The sequence below is a fragment of the Hibiscus syriacus genome, unplaced genomic scaffold, assembly GCF_006381635.1.
Source record: "Hibiscus syriacus cultivar Baekdansim isolate YM2019G1 unplaced genomic scaffold, ASM638163v2 tig00111708_pilon, whole genome shotgun sequence".
NCBI lineage: Eukaryota > Viridiplantae > Streptophyta > Magnoliopsida > Malvales > Malvaceae > Hibiscus > Hibiscus syriacus.
The window spans coordinates 343,113-365,308 of record NW_024063159.1 but is presented as its reverse complement, the minus strand read 5'-3'; the positions used below and the strand labels follow the sequence as shown (position 1 = coordinate 365,308).

General features: G+C 36.7%; 3 protein-coding genes and 1 long non-coding RNA gene across 6 annotated transcripts in view; 2 read left to right on the top strand and 2 right to left on the bottom strand.

The window, feature by feature from the left end:
- Positions 1-2,624: 2,624 nt before the first annotated feature.
- On the bottom strand, positions 2,625-19,255 carry LOC120167914. The gene is made up of 3 exons (XR_005520084.1): positions 19,127-19,255; positions 12,679-12,685; positions 2,625-2,637 (listed from the first exon to the last, which is right to left on the bottom strand). It is a non-coding gene; the product is annotated as an uncharacterized LOC120167914 (long non-coding RNA).
- Positions 8,297-22,196, top strand: part of LOC120167911 (tubulin beta-8 chain-like) — a 28,317-nt gene continuing 14,417 nt past the window's right edge. Inside the window, exons 1-4 of one of the 2 annotated variants that reach the window (XM_039176792.1) lie at positions 8,297-8,307; positions 14,391-14,790; positions 14,890-15,159; positions 15,499-16,168. In XM_039176792.1, the coding sequence (XP_039032723.1) occupies positions 14,397-14,790; positions 14,890-15,159; positions 15,499-16,168 (1,334 nt within the window). In that variant the 5' untranslated portion in view covers positions 8,297-8,307; positions 14,391-14,396. Of the gene's footprint in view, positions 8,308-14,390; positions 14,791-14,889; positions 15,160-15,498; positions 16,360-22,196 lie in introns of those variants that run through there. The other variant, XM_039176793.1, reaches the window with a different exon arrangement.
- LOC120167912 (DNA-directed RNA polymerases I and III subunit RPAC2-like) lies at positions 17,477-18,431 on the bottom strand. The gene is made up of 4 exons (XM_039176794.1): positions 18,353-18,431; positions 18,080-18,232; positions 17,887-17,963; positions 17,477-17,667 (listed from the first exon to the last, which is right to left on the bottom strand). The coding sequence occupies exons 2-4, from the start codon at positions 18,178-18,180 to the stop codon at positions 17,492-17,494; spliced, it is 354 nt and encodes a 117-aa protein (XP_039032725.1). The 5' UTR covers positions 18,181-18,232; positions 18,353-18,431; the 3' UTR covers positions 17,477-17,491.
- On the top strand, positions 19,112-20,845 carry LOC120167913 (mitochondrial import inner membrane translocase subunit TIM10-like). 2 transcript variants are annotated; one of them, XM_039176795.1, is made up of 6 exons: positions 19,112-19,225; positions 19,315-19,360; positions 19,666-19,718; positions 20,236-20,274; positions 20,402-20,471; positions 20,766-20,845. In XM_039176795.1, the coding sequence occupies exons 2-6, from the start codon at positions 19,322-19,324 to the stop codon at positions 20,817-20,819; spliced, it is 255 nt and encodes an 84-aa protein (XP_039032726.1). In that variant the 5' UTR covers positions 19,112-19,225; positions 19,315-19,321; the 3' UTR covers positions 20,820-20,845. The 2 variants fall into 2 exon arrangements, with proteins under 2 accessions (XP_039032726.1, XP_039032727.1); XM_039176796.1 differs by having other exon boundaries at positions 19,143-19,203.

Here is a 22,196-nt window from a genome sequence, read left to right as displayed (position 1 = left end):
CTTCTCTACCGTAAATTTTGGTCTCAACATTTGAACAGTTCGATAATGATCCATAATTTTCTGTTAACACTTTGATCCTATCATTTGAGTTTTGAAATTTAACGGCGTTAAAGCCTTTACCCATGTCGATACAATCGAATGAACTTTTTAGCTTTCACATAGATGTGATTTTTTAAATTCAGATTTTGTAAGCGGTGGTTTTGCCTAGCAGTTTAATGAGTAATGCTCCTCTATGGTTTCCTAATCTTTTCTTTCAATTCTTCATTGATTTTGATTGTAGAGATGCATCATCTTCAATCTTCTCTTCTTTGTCCGATTCAAGATCTTCTTCCTCACATCTTGTCGAGTTGTTAAACATACCTGTTAGGTTCGATCGATAAACAAAAAATCACCAAGAAGGAGTGCATTGACCTTTAAGAATCATTGGTGTGAAAACAATAAAAGATAAGAATTAGACATAAGATTTATAATGGTTCAACTTTCTCTATCAAAGTCTACATCGACTACTTTAGCTCCACATGAAGGATTTCAACAAATTCACTAATTTGTTCTTTCTTTTTCTTGGACAAAGAGTAACCTTTACAACTCTAGTTTTTCTTAGGCTCAACTAAAACCTCTCCCCTTTTAGAAAGAATAATTGCTAAACAAGAATACCTCACAAGGTAGGTGTTTACAAAGATTTAAACTTACCAAAATAATAATAGAAGATACAATTAAGCTCTATACACTTATGTACAAGAGAAAAATGAAGGAAATAAGAATGAAAACCATTTTCTCTTGATCTTTAAGCTTGGATAGGTGCAATAACCTTCTTCAAGTGTCATTGAAGTGTATACACTTATGTACAAGAGAAAAATGAAGGAAATAAGAATGTAAACTCTTTTCTCTTGATCTTTAAGCTTGGATAGGTGCAATAACCTTCTTCAAGTGTCATTGAAGTGTTTTTATTGTGTGGAATGAGTTGCTAACCGTTTATTACCGTTGAGGATGAGTTATAGTTGTTGGAAGCTTTAAAAACATGCAATAAAGGCCACATGCACATGCAATTTTGAAACTTTAAAGAAAATTACAAAACCTTGTGAAAATATTGAAACTTTTAAACACACGACCACGACCCGACCCGATACGAGACGAGACGGACGGCGGCGGCGGCGCGCGAGAGTCTCCCTTGTTCTCTATCACTCAACAAGGAAGTGGGAAAGCCAAGCCTTAAATACCATTCCCAATAGTGTTTCCAATACTATGTGGGATTGAGCATTACCAACACTTGTTTCCAATACAATGTGATTATTCAGGAAACAATTAACAATCATGCACCTTAAAATAACTGAATCAGCAACCAATTGCATTAGTATTATACGATTAAATATGTCATAATTAAAAGTCAATCTACAATCAATCGCGATTATTGCAATTTTAAGCAAAACATTCAAAAATAATATCACTATTTAAGGCTCAATCCCACATAGTATTGGGAACAAGTGTTGGTAATGCTCAATCCCACATAGTATTGGAAACACTATTGGGAATGGTATTTAAGACTTGGCTTTCCCACTTCCTTGTTGAGTGATAGAGAACAAGGGAAACTCTCGCGCGCCGCCGCCGTCCATCTCGTCTCGGGTCGGGTCGGGTCGTGGTCGTGGTCGTTGTCGTTGTCGTGGTAATACGTGTCTTCGACATGTCCGCGTGAATACTATCTTTTTAGAGAAAATTCTTAAGAAACAAATGCAATACCGTCGTTGCGATTTTGGACTATCGCAACGAACTTGGAATAAATCGCAACGCAAACTTGGAATATCGCAACGAATTTGGAATAAATCGCAATGCGAACTTCGACGATCGCAACGAACTTGGAATAAATCGCAATGCGATAGTCGAAGTTCGCGTTGCGAATCTGGAAACTGATTTGCGATACCGGAGATCGCGTTGCGAATTATCGATCGCATTGCGATTTAGTTGGTCATTTTGGCAAATCCAAAAAAAGTTGGTTAAAATCGTATATTATAAGACATTTTTGGTCACTGAGGTTATTTTCTCTATATTATAAGGTGTGCTTAGTTTGAGTAATTTTAAATTATCCTTAGTAATGTAATACTATATAGGCAAAACGTTTTAGTACCTAAAGAACTTTTCGCTAAAATTAAGTGCATAACGTTTATTCGGAGTACTTTTAAGTGCCTAGACTGTAACGGTCGTTAAATTTAACGTTAAGTGACATGCGTTAAGCCTTGGTAATTTAAGAATTTATTTTTAAAAAAATTAAAAATAAAATTAGATTTTATTTATTAAAAACAACCCCGTGAAGCTGCAGACCCCTTCCTTCCCCCTTTCCCCTTCCATGGTCATCGGCCGACTAGTCGTGACCGTCACCGCCACCATCGTTAGCATCAACGTCGACCCCCGATCTGTGACACTATAAATCGGTACGACACACAATCGATCGATTAGAATGCCACACAGAACCACCAGAGTTTAACCCAATTTTTTTTTCTTAATTTCTTAATTAAAAACGACCATTTTAAAATCATTTCAAATAAAAAAATTCATGCATCAAGTATAAATAAAGTTTTACATCAAGGAGCTCTCAAAATAGATATATAAAAAATATACAGACCAACTTTACAAATAAATTTACGACTTGAATATACAAGTAGGGTCTATAAATATACATGCCCTATAAAGAAATAACTCGAGACGTACTCTTCTCTAAACTCGGTCTTGATCTCTTTTGCTTAAATGGCTCCTCAAATGCTCCTCCTACTGATCTGTGTAAGGAAGCAAATTACAAACACTTAGTTCACTTGCCTAGTGTCATACTAACAACTAAATTATACTAAAAGTGTTCATCAAATGCTCAAGTTATCAAGTATAATGCAATAGTGAGTATATTTATATACTCACTCTCTACTCTATGGTAGACATCATTGTGCGGCTGAGGCTTCTACATCTCGAAGCTCACGCACCCCTCTAGTCTATCAAGGATGAGGCCTGTAATCTCTACATCGGACACAACTCCCTCGACTAACCCACCCCTCGAGAGTGTTGGGCCTCGACTTTAGTTAGTTAATTTTAAGTGCCATGTGCACTACCTAAGGATATCCGGATTGATTCTATTTCTCGATACTAGTATCATTTACGAAAGTAACCCGGGTGTCCTGATCGTTTCCCAAGTATTTAGTCAAGGCTAGTTTTATGTCGCCCTACTTTATCTCGTTTCTAATTGTAAGTAATAATTATTCTTGTTCTCACTTGTAGTCTTATTTGAGAGGAATTATAGAGTTATTGGGAAACCTCATTCCTTCTTAAAGTCTCTTAAAATAATAATCCCAAAAATGCTTTATGGTTCGATGCTAACCTTTCAATATCGATATCGCCTCTTTTAGTATTGATACTCCTCTCAAGGTATCGATACTCTACTGGTAATTCTTATTGAAATAAAATAAGAAGTATCAATACTCCTATGGGGAGTATCGATAATCTACCCTTGGTATCGATACTCCCTAGAGTACAGATACCAAAATTGTACACTGGAAAAATAGTTTTGATACCCACATGACAAGTCTTGAAAATGAACCCTTAGTATCAATACTCTCCTAAAATTATCTTATTTTTGCCTTTCATAAGAATAATATCGGTATTATTCTTCCAATATCGATACTCACCCTCGGAAATGCCCTATTTGAGCACGAATTGGACACTTAGACTAACCTAGAATGTTATTTTGAGGTTCATAGTCATTATTAATGTTTTATGTGATAAAAAAGGGTCATAAATAAGACTTGAAAACATGTTAAAACTCTAAAACATAGAATCTACCATGAAAATACTCAACATGCTTCAAACTCAACTCTAAAGCTAGAATGCATTTCTAAGGACCACAAATGGTATGAAGGACTTGTAAATGAGTTACCTTGTTTCTTTTACTGCTAAAATATTTTTCAAATCAACCAAGGTTCATTTTTTCTTTACCTCTAGCCTTGGAGCTCTCGCCCATTTCTTTCACTAATCAAATGCAAGAAAAATGTATTACTAACTTATTTAGGAGTTTGGATTGGTGTTAAGAACACTCTAAATAACTTAAATCCACTAAAAACGAGCTTGGACCACTTGATTCCCTTAAACCTCCCTAAAACCCATTTTATGAAACCAAAACCAAAACGTGAGATATGGGGTTTAAATTAAAGCTTGAAGGGTAGGGATTAATATTCTTACCTTGGTTAAACCAAACTAAACTTAAAATCCTTAAAGCTTCTACCTTTTTGCCTTTAACTTGATAGAAAAAGAAGAGAGAAAAGATAGAGAAAAGATGAAGAAAAAGGAAGAGTGTTTAATAAGTTTAGGGGAGTGGATCATGTGAGAATCATATAAAATAAGATATTTTCATTCTTTGATTCCAGTAATAGGTAAATTGCACTTCTAGTTCCTCTTTTTTCATCTCATATTGCAATCATCACTATTCCCAGACTCTTGGGCTCAACTCAATTTGATCCAATCTATTCTAATAGGTCTTTTAGGCTCGATTTATGAATCTCGGGTTGACTTGAACTACTAACCCAAGATTCGGGCGTTACACGATCAAACCTCCGTTGGCCTTTCATCGTAAGCTGCTACCGTTGGCCATGGAAAAACTTCAAAGGTTCATAGAATTTTAAGCCATTGTCGTTATTATTATAGATTTCAATAGATTTCGACGTTCATAAGCAATTTTGTCACCGCCATTCGAACCACTGTGTAATTCTGCTCAAAACATATCCTCACCGTCGCTCCATCGGTGCTTCTCCGGCGTTCCATCGTGGATATTAAGATTTTAAAGTTTTAAGAATTTGTATGTTAGGGATTTTAGAAATTTTTGGGGGATTTGAGTGACAGTAATGGCAAAGATTGATCGATGGGTGGCCGACAACGGGTGGGTGACCGTTCAATGATGACGATAGTGATCAGAGATGGCGGGTGATAGTTGGTAACGGGGTTGAAATGAGATATTTTAATTTTTTTAGATTTTTTTAGAATTTCATTAAATTTTGGGGTTCTATTGTAAATAAATTAAGTTTTTTTTATTAAAAATAATATTTTTATCATTAAAAAAATAAAAATATCACGGTAGGCACCTAAAAGTGTAACCGAGAAAACGTTAGACATTAATTTTTAACAAAAAATTGTTTAAGCACCAAATTTTTTTTCAAGATAAAATTTGGTCACTTATTTTTATATTGAGCCTACCATAAATGATTTACTTCTATTAAAAAAGATAAATGAGATTACTTCGTTTAGTTTTTCAAAATATATGACTAGAGGGTGATGCTATTACCTATAATTACCAAATAAAATAACCTTATAAAGATAACTACAATTTTCAAACACAATTACAAAATATAAAAGAATAAAAACATTAGATAAATATGTATAAAAATGATTAAAAATTCATTAATTGAAAACTATATGTTTAATAATTGAAGTATTTCGTAATTTTTTATTCCTTGGATGAAATCGGAAAAGAAAATGAGTTTACTAGTTTATCTCCCTCTTCTTACATTACATAAGAGAACAAAGGACATTCATTTTTTTTGTTAGCCTATGATGTCTCCCAATTTTTAAATTTTAAAAAGTCACTTTTTAACTCCGCTTGTAGTCGTTGCTTTTTCCGTCCGTTACCGTCAACAGCCTCGTAGACTGTGAAAATTATCACCATCAACAAAAGAATGAAGGTGCAATTATGGGTTTAGTCCCTATAGTATACTAAGGTTTAAATGTTCTTCCTTTTGTTTTACTTTAATTTAATATAATTCGATTTTATACTAGTTTTTAATATAGGAGAGGCCAATTAAATTCGGTATTAAATATCTTAAGAAGACATGTAAAATTAGTTATTAGCTGAAATTATTTATTTGATTTTCAAGTGTCTTAAACTATTCGATAAAATATTAGTAAAACATCAATGCCATTACTACAATAAAAAATAATTTAACATAAAATAAAAGGATCAAATTATATCAAATCAATATATTAATAGCTAATAAACTTAGAAAAGAAGAAGATAGAAATAGCTAATCAAAAAAGGAAAGAGAACTTTCAAAATAAAATAGAGGGAATAAAGGTGCTATTATATTAAAAATCCTATAAATTATTTTTTTGAACACTAACCCGTAGCAGATTAGTTAAAAAAATCCTCCAAACTGTCGTGTAGGATAACTTCGCGTTATGCAAAAGATGATGTTAGATCACATGTTTTACGAAACACGAGTTTCATATATTTATTATAACATTTATCCAATATTAAATATAAAACGCGAGGTCCATCAAACACGTTTTATAGGACACGATATATTTTTACGTGAGCAGTTTGAGGTTATTTTTTTAACAATTCTACTAAGGCTTACTATTAAAAAAATAATTTATAGGGTTTTTTTATACAATAATGTCGGGACTAAATAGGTAAAAATTTCAGAAGCCATTTGGTACGACAATCTTGAGATTCTGATGGATAAGGCTACTGATTTTTTTGACGATCTCTTTGCTTCGGTTGATTCTCCTACGAGCACCTACCCATTCACGGGTTACTTCCCCCCATCTCCGAAGTTGATTACATTCTCCTAAATTCCAAGATTACAAATGATGAAATCAAGAATGTCGTATTTTACATAGCTCCTTTCAAAGCTCTCGGAATAGATGGTTTACATGCCCATTTTTTTAAAAAAAATTGGGACATCGTTGGATAGTCAATTTGCTCTATGGTTTATTTGGTTTTCAATGGATGTTCTCTTGATCTAAATCTTAACCAAATGATTCTGACTCTGATTCTGAAGAGCCCTAGTCCATCATCTTTTGTCGATTTTCGACCTATAAGCCTATGTTCGGTTCTCTATAAGACCATTACCAAGATAATAGTTAATCGATTGTAGCACGTTCTCCGTTATCTCATTGGTCCGCATCATACGAGCTTTTTCAAATCTCGAAGCATCTCTGAAAAAATTATTATCAACAAGGAAATTATTCACTCTATGCAAGCCAAGAAGGGCAAAACTGGTTGGATAACCACTAAGGTAGACCTGACGAAGGATTTTAATCGTCTCTGGTGGAATTTCTTTGAAGAAACTCTTTATGGTACAAGTATTCCTGGGTCCTTTATTCAGATTATCATGCATTGCCCAACTTCATCCTCCATGCAGGTTTAGTGGAATGGTTCTCTAAGTCGCTCTTTTCGGCCTAAAAATGGATTACGACAAGGAGACCCCTTATTATTGTATCTCTTCATATTAACTATGGAACAACTGAGCCATCACATTAACCGCGTTGTTGCCTCCGAAAATTGGTCGACTTTTCAACTTGTCGTGGAGTTACTCGTGTGTCCCATCTCTTTTTCGTAGATGATTTAATTATCCATGTCAAAGCTAATATCGAACATACAACAACAACAACAACAAAACCCAATTCCCATATGCAATGGGGTAAGGGGGAGGTAGGGTAGTAGGCTGCCCCCAACGCCAGGTTGAGAGTAGCTTCCGTGGAAGACCTCCGGCAGTCAGAAATTAAAATAGATAAAATGCAATGCATGTATAAATAAATACATAAATACATAGTTGAACAGTATTCATATGCAATCATTAATATCATTAATATCATATGCGCGTCTGTACTGGGCAGATATCCCTGTAAAAAAAAAAAATCCCAGCGAAAAAATCTCTGTATATAGACAGAAACGTAAGACCCGACTAAATTTAAAAGTGGAGAGAATGATACACAGAAGTCAAACGATAGCAAGCCCAGTTCTAAGCCTTCATAAATACCAATAACATAAACGAATAAAAAATAGAAGTCATGGAAATTACTACAAAGGCATTAAAAGAAGACAGAGATGATACACCCTAGAGATGTGACCCACACTACTCGACTATCCTAGTCTTAAGTCTCCATACTTTCCTATCAGATGTCATGTCCTCGGTAAGGGCTAAATCAATCAAATCAGATCTCAAGCAGTCTTCCCACTTCCGCCTTGGTCGTCCTCTCCTTCTGGCACCGTCGACTGTAATCGACTCTACCCTCCTGACCGCATCAGACGGTAGTCGCCTAAGGACATGCCCAAACCACCGTAGTCTTCCTTCCCTCAATTTTTCGGAAACAGCACCACCCCCAAGGACATCCTAATAGCAGAGTTTGTTGTCATATCCCACAGAGTCCTACCGCATGTCCATCGAAACATTCTCATTTCTGCGGTCTCTATCCTCCTTACATGATCCTTCTTGGTTGCCCAACATTCTGATCCATACAACATCGCTGGTCTTATTGTCATTCTATAAAATTTTCCCTTAAGTTTTAGAGGCACCTTCTTGTCACACAAAACTCCAGTAGCGGCCCTCCACTTTAGCCATCCCGCCTTTATACGGTGTGTAACGTCATCATCTACCCCATCTTATGTATTATAGACCCTAGGTACTTGAAACAATCCTTTGAGGGAGAACGTGTCCTTCTATGCATCTTCTACATCTTCTTCGTTTGGTCCCTACTGAAGTTTGAACATAAATACTCTGTCTTATCAATATTGATCCTTAGACCTTTTTCTTCCAAAGCAGTCTTCCAGGTAGTCAGTCTACTATTCAACTCAGATTTTTTTTCAGCAACTAGGACAATGTCGTCAGCGAAAAGCATACACCATGGACCGTCTGGTGTCGCACAATAGATGTCGTCCATAATCAAGGCGAAGATGTAAGGGCTAAGAGCCGACCCTTTGGAGTCCGATTTCCACCGGAATGCCTCGGTGTCGCCAACTGTAGTCCTGACGATGTAGTAGATCTACAATACATATCACGAATCGCCCGGATATAAATAGTTGGGATCCGTCTCGTTTCCAAAGTCTTCCAGATCGTATCGCGGGGAACGCTATCATAAGCCTTCTTAAGGTCAATGAACGCCATGTGAAGATCTCTAGACTTTTCCCTATATTTCTCCATAAGTCGTCGAAGTAGATGAATCGCCTCTGTGGTAGACCTGCCTGGCATAAAGCCAAATTGGTTTTCCGAAACCCTAGTAACTTGTCTCAACCTAACCTCTATCACCCTTTCCCATAGCTTCATGGTATGGCTGAGTAGTTTAATACCTCTGTAGTTACCACAACGTTGGGGACTCCTTTATTCTTATAGATTGGTATCACCGTGACTCTCTCCACTCCTCTGGCATCTTGGCATTCTCTAAAATAATATTAAAGATGTTGGTCAACCACTTAACTCCCTCTTCTCCTAGGGCCAACCACACAGTGTTAGGAATTTGATCAGGACCGACAGCTTTGTCCCTTCCCATCTTTCTAAGAGCCATTTTGACTTCCTCAAACCCAATCCTACTTGTAGGGCAGTCATTGGCCGAAGTGATGGTCGGATGACCATCAACGGTACTTTCTCTACAGGGAGAGGCACCGTCATTAATAAGCCAAAGAAGTAATTACCCCAACCTCTTAATATCATGATCTTTCGCTATAAGAACACCATGTTGTCCTTAATAAATCTAATGCTACCTAGATCCTTTTTCCTATTCTCCCTAGATTTTGCAAGCCTGAAGATGTCGTTTTGTCCTTCCTTGGTGTCTAATCTCTTGTACATTTCCTCGTATGCCTTATCCTTTGCTATAGCCACTGTTTTCTTGGCTTCCCGCTTTGCCTCCTTGTATCTTTGTTTAGCTCTCAACCTTTCTTCGTCATTGCACTGTAGAAACTCCTTGAAGCAAGTTTGCTTTGTCTTCACCTTAGTTTGGACTTCGTCGTTCCACCACCACGATTCTTATGTTCCTTGGCCTTCCCTGTCGATAACCCCAGGGTGTTTTTGCCCACCTCTCTGATGGAATTTGCCATATTTTTCCATAACAAATCTGCATTATTTGAGTTTGTAATTCCAAAACCTGTATTAGACAAAACCTTACTCCTAAAGGCATCAACTGTCGCTCCATGTAACTTCTTCCAAAGGATCATAGGTTTACCCAGTTAGCCTCCTATGAGTGTTCCGCCGTGCGGTACGCGAACACCAAACCAACAATTTGTGTTGCGATGCACATGCCTCTTCAGGGGACACCTTACGTCAATGCAAGCCCATCGATCCGATTTCGAACCAGGATGTAGTCGATTTGGGTACAATGTCCCCCGCTATGAAACTAATCAAGTTCGCATCTCTCTTATTAAATAAGGAGTTAGTGACTACCAAATCGTGAGCAGTAGCAAATTCAAAGCGTACGCCCGTCATCGTTCCTGCTACCATACGAAACCCCCCATGAACACGTCATACCCATCGGTTTGTACTACCTATATGGCCATTGAAGTCTCCCCCTATAAAAACTCTTTGGTCCTCCGAATGCTCCTAAGTACATCATCTAACTGATCCCAGAAGCAACGTTTCTCCCCCTCCCTAGGCCACATGTGGGGCGTACACTGAAAGGACATTCACCACTTCCCTCTTCTATAATAACCTTAATCATCATGATCCTATCCCGTATCTACACAACTTCAACTACATTTTCCTTGAGCCTAGAGGAAACCATACACCCCATTTCTAGCGTTATCTATGCCTGAATACCACAACTTGTACCCATTACACTCTGGCGCGAGCCCCTTTCCACCTAGTCTCCTGAATACATGCAAAATCTATTTTTCTATTATTAAGTGCGTCGGTCAGCTCCAGAAGCCTAGCATTTAATGTGCCTACATTCAACGAGCAAACTCTAAGTCTAATCTCCTTGTCACCACTCTGTCGAGCCCTCCCCCTATACGCCCCATGGGCTCTAAAAGAAGGACATGACCTCAAGAAATCATCTATAGTCGAAGCTATGAGAAACTGTGAAAAAATGAATCCAAGGAAGACAGAAGATGCACCAATAAAACGCTAGAGAATTGAGGGGTACTAAAAAGCCTAGTTGGTTACTAAGTAGGATTTTAATTTATTGCTAGTAAATTTATTAACAATTTTAAGATATTGTGTAATGGGGAAATAAAAATAAGTAAGTTTATTAACAATTATAAGGTAACTTGCGTAAACAGATGTACGGACGTCAATGGATTGAGAAACGAATATCAGAAAATATTTGAACAGTCGATGCAAAGTTACTCTAGAAATGAAAAATAGGAAGCCAGTCGATGCAAAGTTATCTAGCGGCCACAAAAAATCTAGTCAAAACCAGCTAAAGCAAAAGCAGAGAACAGTAAAACTAATCACAATTTGAGATGGTTTTAACGCCAAACTGATGATCAAACCAAAAATAAATGCAAATATAGTACAGTAGAGAAGAAGAAGAAGCTCACCATGTGAAGAACTTGAAAGGAAAGTGAATAAAAACAAGAATTTTGGGAAAGATGGAAACTTTAAGGAAATGAGGGGTCGAAGAAGGTAAGACAATCCTATTTTTTCCCCTTTTTCCCCCGAGGTTTATACGTGATTTTAGAATTTGTTGAATTTGAAAACAAGTGAACAACAAAACAGAAACCATATCGTTAAATGATATTTACAGAAATTAGAAAAGAATGAGAAATGGGATACCGGTCTAGATCTCTCGCTACGCTAATGCTTGCTTGAGGAGTGATGTTGATTTCCTGATTGGTGAGGGACAATGAAATGGAAGTACAGAAGCAGTAAAAATTGCGTAACCGTTCCAGGAACAGACTTAGCAGAAGATTCTAAAATTTGTTAATTTCTCAAATCTCAAAGAAAAATAACCAACTTTTCAAGGGATAAGGAACACAAAATCATGCAATTTTGACAAGTCATGACTCTAATATCGACCATGCTTAAGTTATTTAAAATGTGCTCAATATTTTTGGTATCCATTATTGCCATGTCGTTAACAAACAAAAAACAAAGTTCTTTTTCTCTGACTGTTGCTATCCACGCTATTAGCACTCGACCCGGGTTCCAGTCGGTCACTGATCTCGGGGTCTATTTAGGAGTACTTGTTCGTCACAGGGGAGCCAAAAGTGACATCTACAATTTTGTTGAATTTTTTTTGAAGAAGCTTGACTGCTGGTAATCTCGTACGCTTTCTCTCGCTGGTCGTATTAGATAAGTCTACTATTTTTCAGTATTCCGACCTATCTCATGCAAACTTACTGACTCTGCTATATGTGATAAAATTGAGGCTATAATTCGTCGATTTATTTGGGGCTCAAGCCCGAGATCCTACTGTCTCTCCTTAGTCATTTGGGATAAACTTTGCCAACCTTATTCCTATGGAGGAATGAGTTTAAGGAATATCAGACATCAAAATATTGTTTTTTAATGAAGATTTGCAATTCTTTAGTCCAAACGCCGACTAAGCTTTGGACCACCATTATTCGAGAAAAGTATTGTATGATCGAACCTTGTTCGCCCTCTATATAGCGGCCAAACTACTCTTTTTTTACGTTCTATCGTGAATGTTTGGCCCTTCTTTTATGAGAGATTGGCTTGGTGCATCGGTGATAGCAAAACTATTAATTTCTGGTCGGATATTTGGGTTCCCAAGTTGGGACAAATTATCCATTGGGTGAATCTGAACATTACGGTTGACATAACTTTAAAGCTGAAGGATTTCTGTGATGCTGAGAATTGTTGGGATTGGAATCTGCTCAATCACCTCCTTGCTTGCGAGGCCATTCCTCTATTACAAAGTACAATTTCTTCTAATTGCGCTCATGGCTCGGAAAATTGCTATTGGAATGAAGAAAATAATCACACGTTCTCTGTCAAGAGCGCCTATAAGTCCCTTGCGAAAACTAATTGGTCAACAATGAACCCGATATGGAAACAGATTTAGAAACTTGATGTTCCTAAGCGTGTTAGATGTTTTTTATGGCTTGCTATCCTGGATAGACATCTTACAAATGAAATTTGTTTCAAACGAGGCCTCAATAATGATTCTTCTTGTCACCTTTGCTCTAATCTGAATGAATCCCTACTGCACATCCTCTGAGATTGTTCGATGGTTTGTAACATCTGGAATTGGCTCCTCCAAGACAACACTCATGTTGATTTCTTTAATTTCGCTCTTGTGGATTGGCTCGAGATTAGTCTCCATACAGAAAGTTTGTTTCCTCCCCATGTTGTCCCTTGGAACACTTTCTTCTCCTCCATCATTTGGCAAGCATGGAAAGGGATAAATGAGGCTACTTTTCGGGGGTCTATCTCTGATCATCACAGCTTGTTCCACTGTGGGCTTGTCAATACGCAGCAGCAAAATCTCCGATCTTGGCACCCCCTTCTGTCTGAACTGTCCAAGTCCAATGGAAACCTCCTCCTTAAAATTGGGTCTGCCTTAGTTCTGATGCTGTAGTTTCACACCGATCTGGTTTGGCTTCCATTGGCGGGGTTTTTCGTGACCACAGTGGATCTTTCCTTCTAGCGTTCGATAAAATTATAGGTCAGTCATCCGTCCTCCAAGCTGAGCTATGGGGTGTCTTCAAAGGTCTCTCTCTTGCCTAGTCAAATGCATTCGAACGTGTTCTCGTTCAAATGGATAATAAAAATGCTCACAACTTTATTAAGAATGTCACGCGCAACAGTCCATATTCCCTGGTTCGTGCCATTGATAAGCTTTGCCATTGAGCATGGTTTATCGAATTCGCTGTGATTAACCGAGAAACAAATTATGTAGTTGATTTCATTGCCAAGCATGACGTTCATCCTGATGGTGTTCTTGCAGTCCTCGACTCTCCACTGGATCAACTTGCTGGTATCATGGCTAGAGATTTTCTCAAACCTCTTTATAATCATGTAAATAAGTAATTTTTTGGCTTAGGCCTCATTATCATTAAAAAAGGTAAAAAATTAAATTTCAAATTTCATTAGACTAGTGGCTCTAAAATCGGAATTAGACAAAATAAGTAAAATAATTGAAATTAAATAAACCTTATCTCATTAATAGTATAAATAAGGGTAAAATACATGCTTATTCACTAAATTTTACTAAACTTTACTCTCTCTTATTTCACTAATTGTACTTTCAATTTTTTCAATTTTCTCACTGAACTTTAGACATTGAACTTTTTTTGTCACTCGACTATTTACTCAGTAATGGGGTGCTTACGTGGCTTATTTTAATAATAAAACATGTCACATTTTTACTCACTGAACTTTACACTCTCTCCTATTTCACTCACATTACTTTTTTTTTTTTTTTCAATTTTAGTTTAACGCCGCTAGAAATTTAACGGTCGAATGACAAAAAAGTTCAATGTCTAAAGTTTATTGAACAAATTGAAAAATTGAAAGTATAGTGAGTGAAATAAGAGAGAGTAAAATTTAATGAGTAAGCGTGTAATTTACCCATAAATTAATTAGGGCTTATATATAAAAACCTGGCTCTCCCCTCAATCATTTACATCCTGCAACTCTCATTTCTTCATCCTCTTTAAATCTTTAATTGTTTGTTTCTCTTCTCTCCATAAGCAAAAAATGCGTGAGATCCTTCACATTCAAGGTGGCCAGTGCGGCAACCAAATAGGAGCCAAGTTCTGGGAAGTTGTTTGCGCGGAGCACGGCATAGATCCAACTGGTCGCTACCGAGGAGAGTTAGATCTTCAACTCGAGAGAATCAATGTCTACTACAATGAAGCCAGTTGTGGTAGGTTCGTCCCTCGTGCCGTCCTCATGGATCTCGAGCCCGGTACCATGGACAGCATCAGATCTGGTCCTGTCGGTCAGATCTTCCGACCCGACAACTTCGTTTTCGGTCAGTCCGGCGCCGGAAACAACTGGGCTAAAGGCCATTACACTGAAGGTGCCGAGTTAATCGACTCCGTCCTTGATGTTGTTCGTAAGGAGGCTGAGAATTGCGACTGTCTGCAAGGTAAATTAAAGATCTGGTGTACAGCTTGTTTATTGTTCAACTTATTGTGTAATGATTGGTGTTATATGGGCTTTTCGTTTTTTTTTTGGTTCTCTGTAGGGTTTCAGGTCTGTCATTCTTTGGGAGGAGGAACTGGATCTGGAATGGGAACACTCTTGATATCGAAAATAAGAGAAGAATACCCAGATAGGATGATGTTGACTTTCTCTGTTTTCCCATCTCCTAAGGTCTCTGATACTGTCGTGGAGCCTTACAATGCTACTTTGTCAGTTCATCAGTTGGTTGAAAACGCCGATGAGTGTATGGTTCTCGACAATGAGGCCTTGTATGACATTTGTTTCAGGACACTTAAGCTCACTACTCCCAGCTGTAAGTTTTCCCCTGATTTTGCTCTTAGTTTCTGATCTGGGTTTTTGCTATGATGTTTTTGTGAATAACAATAGATTCGTGCTATGCCTTCTAATTGAAATTTGAGCTCGTAGTAATATCTGTTTATATAGCTTGGGGATCTTCGAAATTCATAAATTTCTTGTTGTTCCGAGTCATTTTATATCTGTTTGTTTGGCTCCACGCTATGCCTTTTATTTGGAATTTTAGTACTGTGTATTCGATGGAAAAGTTGAGATAGATATAACTAAGATCTGTTTATTAGCTTGGGAGATCTTTCAATTTCTAACATTGTGTTGCTTTCTCCTTGATCTTTGACAGTTGGTGATCTGAATCATTTGATATCTACAACAATGTCTGGAGTTACATGCTGCTTGCGATTCCCTGGTCAGCTCAACTCTGATCTCAGGAAACTTGCTGTTAATCTCATCCCATTTCCCCGACTTCACTTCTTTATGGTTGGTTTCGCACCACTCACTTCAAGAGGCTCTCAACAGTACCGAGCCCTGACAGTTCCCGAGCTAACTCAGCAAATGTGGGATGCGAAGAACATGATGTGTGCTGCTGATCCACGACATGGTCGATACTTGACTGCATCGGCCATGTTCCGTGGCAAAATGAGCACTAAGGAAGTGGATGAGCAAATGTTGAATGTTCAGAACAAGAACTCATCATACTTCGTTGAGTGGATTCCTAACAATGTGAAGTCAACAGTTTGTGACATCCCACCCACAGGCCTCAAGATGGCGTCGACATTTATTGGCAATTCAACATCCATTCAGGAGATGTTTAGGCGTGTGAGTGAGCAATTTACAGCTATGTTTAGGAGGAAGGCCTTTTTGCACTGGTATACAGGAGAAGGCATGGATGAGATGGAGTTCACCGAGGCTGAGAGCAACATGAATGATCTCGTCTCTGAGTATCAGCAGTACCAAGATGCTACAGCCGATGAAGATGAGTACGAGGAAGAGGAACCAGAATATGAGGAATAGTTAAAAAGGAAACTTGTTGCCATTTAGGAAATTCAACTCTCAATTTCCTTGGATCCCTTGGTAGTCGTCATTACCTTAGTTCTACATTTTCAATACCTTGCTTGCTCTTTCAGCAAAGTATGCTCAGTTTATCTTATGTACCCCTATACCTTTTTAAGTTTCTAAGTCCATCTTTCAGTTGCATTTGTTCTATCTTTCTTGATAATTTACTCACATGGATCTTATATCTATAATGAATTGATTAAAAGCCAAACTTCATTCTGGAAAAAGGAAATGCGAACCCAGGTTTGCCCATGCATGCTAGGTTCCAACTAAAGAGTAAATATTCCATTAACCTTTGCTTATGATTCAATTGACCAAACGTTTTGGAAAACCATATCATGATAGAACTGCAAAAGTATTGGAAATGAATTTAAAAACCATACCATGTTTAACAAGAGGGTTCCAGTAAGCAATTAAAGGTTTCGGAAAACAAGTTCATACTAATCTTGATTGAACTGCAAAATAATTTGCCAAGATTAGAGGTCAATTTTATGCCCCCCTTCTAGTTCGAAGTTTAAGTCTGATATGATGTGGATGTAGCAAAGATTCTGTTTGTCTTTTACAAATCATCTGGGCTATAATTGAACTCTGCTGAAGTATCTCAGTTGTTTTCAAAAACACAAGTGCCTTGATAGCTTGGTTCTATTTGATCATGGGGCATATGCAATGTCCTAAACCTTGGTAGAAGAAAAGGGTAAATCCTGAATTCATTTCCTCGTGTGATGATAATTGATAACTCAGAAGAATAGATAAGATTTCTGCATTTAATGGTATTTGGCATTTGATTAGATTTTCTCAATCCACCATTACCTGTTACACAACGGTTGAGTTTATGTTTACTGATGCTTAATGCTGGTTCGACGGCTGCAGATGCTCCGAAAAAGATAAGCGGATTTCACAAGCGCTGCGGAAATACCACAGCTGTCAAAACCAGGAGAAATAACTCCGAACTCAATGAGACCAAAAAATGCCCCAAAGCCTGAAGTTCAAGTAGCTTGATGCATTACTTGAAATTTCACTGGCAAAAAAATGGGAAATTTCTTTTGTGAAAAAAATGTAAACCGAATGGAGATTGTATAGGCAAATCCTACAATTCTTGTTTCAAAGTACATCAGATATCAAGGATAGGCAACTCTAGTTTGTCTAGGAAATAAAGATAGTTAATCCTACAATGCATAACGGGTGCAAAGCTTCAATTCGAATAATAAAATGAAGTAATTCAGATCAAGCTAAAGATATCTCGAGCACACAATAATATTAAGATGAGAGATATACTAATTTCATTCACTATCTTCTGAATCACTACTATCTTCTTCCTTTGAATCGATTTTCATGGCCTTGACAGCATTGCTTGCTTTATAATCTTCAACAGCCTTGTCAAAAGTGCTCCTTACATGCCTGCACATCAGCATCAGATCTTGACATGCATCTTTCAACACCTCACTTGCTGGATCACCTGCAAAATTTCATTAAAACAACAATTTTCACAACCAAAATTGCATCTTAACCAACTGAAAAAACTAAAAGAACTTGAACCCAACAACAATGTCGTTGCTCCATATAACATACTGATATCCAGAAATCTTAAAGCAGGAAAATGAATGGAGAAATTGTGAAAACAGTCGATGAACAATGATCCATTGAACCTTGACAGAAGGGTGTAGGATTGAGTTACCAGTTGTCTGAACTCTGATATTAACTCGAGCTTGTGATGGATGAGGTATACTGTACCCAGAAAATGTGACCCTTGGGCTGCACAATTAAAATTATAGCTTCCACTTTCAACATAATCGCTCAAAACAAAGAAAACCCACCATTAATCAAGCAAAAACAACTACAAAAAATTAAACAGAGTTGATGGAACTGACTCTTGATTCAAGGTGAACCTAACAGAGTTAGCTAGTGTATGATCCTCATCAGTCAACGAAAAAGTTGCAGCACTATTATCACTGAAAGACCCGTGTTCCATTGTTTCCTTTATCCAGATTCCAAATCACCCAGAATTTTTCTATCTATAATATCTGCAGAAGAAGAAGGAGAAATAACAATAAAAAAGAAGAAATTTAACCCAAATATTCATGGCGGAAACACATCAAAGGAGGGAAACTAAAGGAAAAGGAGAAACACAGAATCTGACTCACCTCACTATTTTGCCTGCAAAACCCTACGAACTTTAACAATAGTTGTGAAAGTTATACGAGGAACCAAGAGAATTGATCAAATTACAGCTTTAGCGGTTTAGCCCTTGATTTACATTACCAGTCAGTTTTCAACGGGTCAAGGTACCTGTTAAGTCCCTTTAATATGGAGGCTATATCAATTTAGTCAATATACTGTTAAATGCATACGTTTGGCCACTCTCTATTATAGAGATTACTTTATATTAGTCCCTTCATTATAGAAACTGGTCCAGATTAGTCTCTCTATTTAAATTTAGATTAGTTCTTTTATTTTTAAATAAAGTAATCCATTCTTTATACTAATTAAAAGAACCAAATAATATCATTTTTTACAGAGTTAATATTTATTATATCTAAAAAATGTTGATGTATGTTTATATAAATTAATATTTTCATTTTATGATTTTATAAATGAAATATTTTATTTGAAGTTGAAATATGAAAAAATAAACTTAATGTCATATTTAAATAATTAATAAAAATAAATATATAAAAAATTAACCTTATTTATTTTTTATTAGTGCAAATATTTGACTCATTTCAAAGAAGAGTGACTAATTTGAATCAGTCTCTATAATAGAGGGACTGGATTGACCCTTATAAGTGGGCAAGTTAACACATTCCCTAAGTAGAGGGAGCCAACAGGTTATTTTCACCAGTTTCCAGTAGCACATCATATTTGCGGTGTAGAGGGACCCCTAAAACCCTAATTCTAATACAATCAACGAACACTACAAGGTTTTGTTCTGCCACTTCCTTGTTTACGGCGGTTCCTTAAACCCTAACAAAAACAAAGCTTTTCTCCGATCACAGTAAAACCTCGTTAGTACAATTTTACAAAGTCCTCTATTTTCCTATATTGTTATAATATTTTCCCTTGATATTTCTGGTTAGATTTAGGTATATCTTTGCTTGTTTCTCAGGGGTTCAATGGCTGCCAACGTCCCAGCTGGAATAGACAAAGAGCAGGTTAACTGTTACTACCTTTCCTCCCCTTAGTTCATAGACAATGCTTTGCATCAATTACTGGAGAAAAACTTGATCTTTTAAATTGATTGATTTGGCCTTTTTGTTTTATTGAGTTTGGAGTGTTCAATAATCTTGGGTGTGTGTATAGTTTCGATGCATTAAGGTTTTTATTATGAACTAACTGTGAATGGTTCTTTGAGATTTGATTCGTTTTGGGTTTTGGTTATTGCAATTATATTTGTCTGTGTCTTTTACCATTTATGAGATCTTGGTGATCTGAAGTTCGTGTTTTGAACACTTTGCAGGCGTTTGGCATGGCAGAAACAGAGATGGAATACAGGGTAGAACTCTTTAACAGGTAAGAGAGAAATGCCCAAAAGTTAATGCCCATGTTTAATTATACCTGTCACTATTACGACTTGAATTCTAAAACCTGATCGGATTAATCCGAAACTCAAACCCAAATTAATTTGATTTTATGAGTTAAAATTAAGAACTTGAATCCGCCCAACCCAAATTTGAATTGACTGAACCTAACCTGATCAAATCTGAAATGACTCGAATAAGTAGCTCAAGATGATCCAACCCTAAAACTCAAGACTCAAATCTGAATGACCTGTGTACCCAAAACAGTCCGAGCCTAGAATCGACCTTACCTGAAATGGTCAAAATCTTAAACATAAATTGACCCTATTTGCTCAATCTTATCTGCCTGGATAATAAAATTTCCTAGTTCAGAATTTGATGGTGGACCTCTGTGGCCTTGCTTTCTTCTTTCTTACAGATAGTCTGACGGTATTTCTCATTACTCTGTAATGTTTTATTGCCAATACTTGATTATCTGAGTTTAGAGCACTTTTATGATTTTCTTTCAGGCTTGCACAAACCTGTTTCAACAAATGCGTTGACAAAAGGTATGAGAAGTCTGAGCACTGCGTTTCATATTATTTCGTTCAACCTATTTAATCGGTTTACACATGGTATACGGTTTATCTTATCCCCTAAAGAAATGATGTCAATGATAACATGTTTCTGCTTTAGGTACAAGGAGGCCGAGCTAAACATGGGGGAAAACAGTTGCATTGATCGCTGTGTTTCGAAGTATTGGCAGGTAAAGATTGGGTTTCAAGTTATCCATAAATGTTCTAGTTTGTGTTTTATTGAAGTTTTAAGCACGAATTATGCTAGTTTTGTTATCGCTTTGGCTCTAACCTACTAGATTATGAATTATAAAGAACATTCTGTTGTGACTATGGATTCTCTTCAGAGAGTTGTATAATTCAGCTGGCTTGTTGAATTGAAATCATGCTTGATTCAGATGTTTCGGTATGGATTTGTTTGATCTTTGTATCTATTTCTTAGTTCGATGGCTGACATTTGGTTCTTGTACGCCAATGCTTTGTAGGTGAATAGCATGATTGGCCAGATGCTCAGTGCTGGAGGTCGGCCTCCGATGTAACACGGTCATCTTCTTGTTATGTTAAAGAAAAGAATGGCTCGCCCTGCAATTGACATTGATAAATTTATCTGTACTTGGAACTACCACTGCTCTTTTGAGAAACAACACATGCCAAGCTTGCTTGTTAGTGCAAATAATCTCGGTTACATTGCACTAATCTTTAACCAATCAAGAGTTCTCAGTGCTTATTAATGTTAGATTGATGAAAAACTTGATCGCTACAATACTTTAAGAATTTAGATAAAATATTATGAAATTTATGAACAATTTAAAATTTATGTCGATTGATTTTTTAATTTAAGAAATGGGAGGATGAAAAACCATTTTGTTCATTGGACAACTTGAATAATGAAGATATATAATAGCAGCAGCTCAATTATATGTTTTTTTTATTAGTATGGAGGTGTAAAGTAGTATATGTTTATAATTCTTTTTTAGTCCTTGACAACATTCTATATATATAATTATTCGAACTCAAGATCTCTAGAAAGAAAGGATAATTTCGTGCAACGAAAGCTATTCAATAGATGGGAGGGGTGTGACTAGGGATGTGCAAGGGTCGGGTTTCGGCCAATCCGATCCGACCTAAATTTTTTACATTCTTCACCCGACTCGAAAAATATATATTCTCCACCAACATGATTTTATTGTAATTATTCTTAAATATATAAAGTAAAATTATATTTTTTCCGGATCGATTATTTTCACCCTAAATCTGAATCTATCCGAACTCCAATTTTTTAAAAAAACCCAACCCGATCGGGTCGGAATCCTTCGGGTTCGGATCCCATGCCCATCCTTAGGTGTGACCCCTATCCCCATCTATATATTTTTTTTTACTTTTGATTTATATAATATTTAATTTTTTTTCTCTGCAAACAGATTAACATAGGTGTTTCTGGGTAGCATTTGGCATTGAAGAAAACAAAAGTGAATGATAAAAGTAAAGTTTAGCCATCGAATGATGAATTTCAAGACTTCTTGGCATCCACTACTCAAGATTTTAGCAGAAAAAGAAGGACGCTCCAGTTTTGATGGTGAAAGTAACTAAGAATAGCTTGTAATGGAACAAGTGGCATCCTCAATATGGAGAAAAGAATGTACCAAGTTAAGAAATTAGTTAGTAATTGATGACTCTTGATCGATTAGCAGTAACAAGTTTGATGCTTTAAAATAAAATTTTGATTTATGTTTCACGTAGACACTTAAACACTGTGAATGAATGATAAAAGTTAGTCAAGGACGAAGCGTTAAACTAGAGGATAACCCAAAAAAAAAAAGTTTAGACATCGAATTGATGAATTTTATTCTTTTAGGTATCAAAATATTTGAAGAGATATAGTGTTAACAAGGTGTTGGAGACGATGATACTCCTTG

Excerpts from the sequence above, each read along its gene's own strand:
- LOC120167912 (XM_039176794.1), bottom strand. The coding sequence starts at position 18,180 with ATGGAACACGGGTCTTTCAGTGATAATAGTGCTGCAACTTTTTCGTTG. Across the intron at positions 17,964-18,079 it reads AGGTTCACCTTGAATCAAGA|CCCAAGGGTCACATTTTCTG; the intron begins GTCAGTTCCATC and ends TTAATTGTGCAG. Across the intron at positions 17,668-17,886 it reads TATCAGAGTTCAGACAACTG|GTGATCCAGCAAGTGAGGTG; the intron begins GTAACTCAATCC and ends GAAATTTTGCAG.
- LOC120167913 (XM_039176795.1), top strand. The coding sequence starts at position 19,322 with ATGGCTGCCAACGTCCCAGCTGGAATAGACAAAGAGCAG. Across the intron at positions 19,361-19,665 it reads CTGGAATAGACAAAGAGCAG|GCGTTTGGCATGGCAGAAAC; the intron begins GTTAACTGTTAC and ends AACACTTTGCAG. Across the intron at positions 20,472-20,765 it reads GTGTTTCGAAGTATTGGCAG|GTGAATAGCATGATTGGCCA; the intron begins GTAAAGATTGGG and ends AATGCTTTGTAG.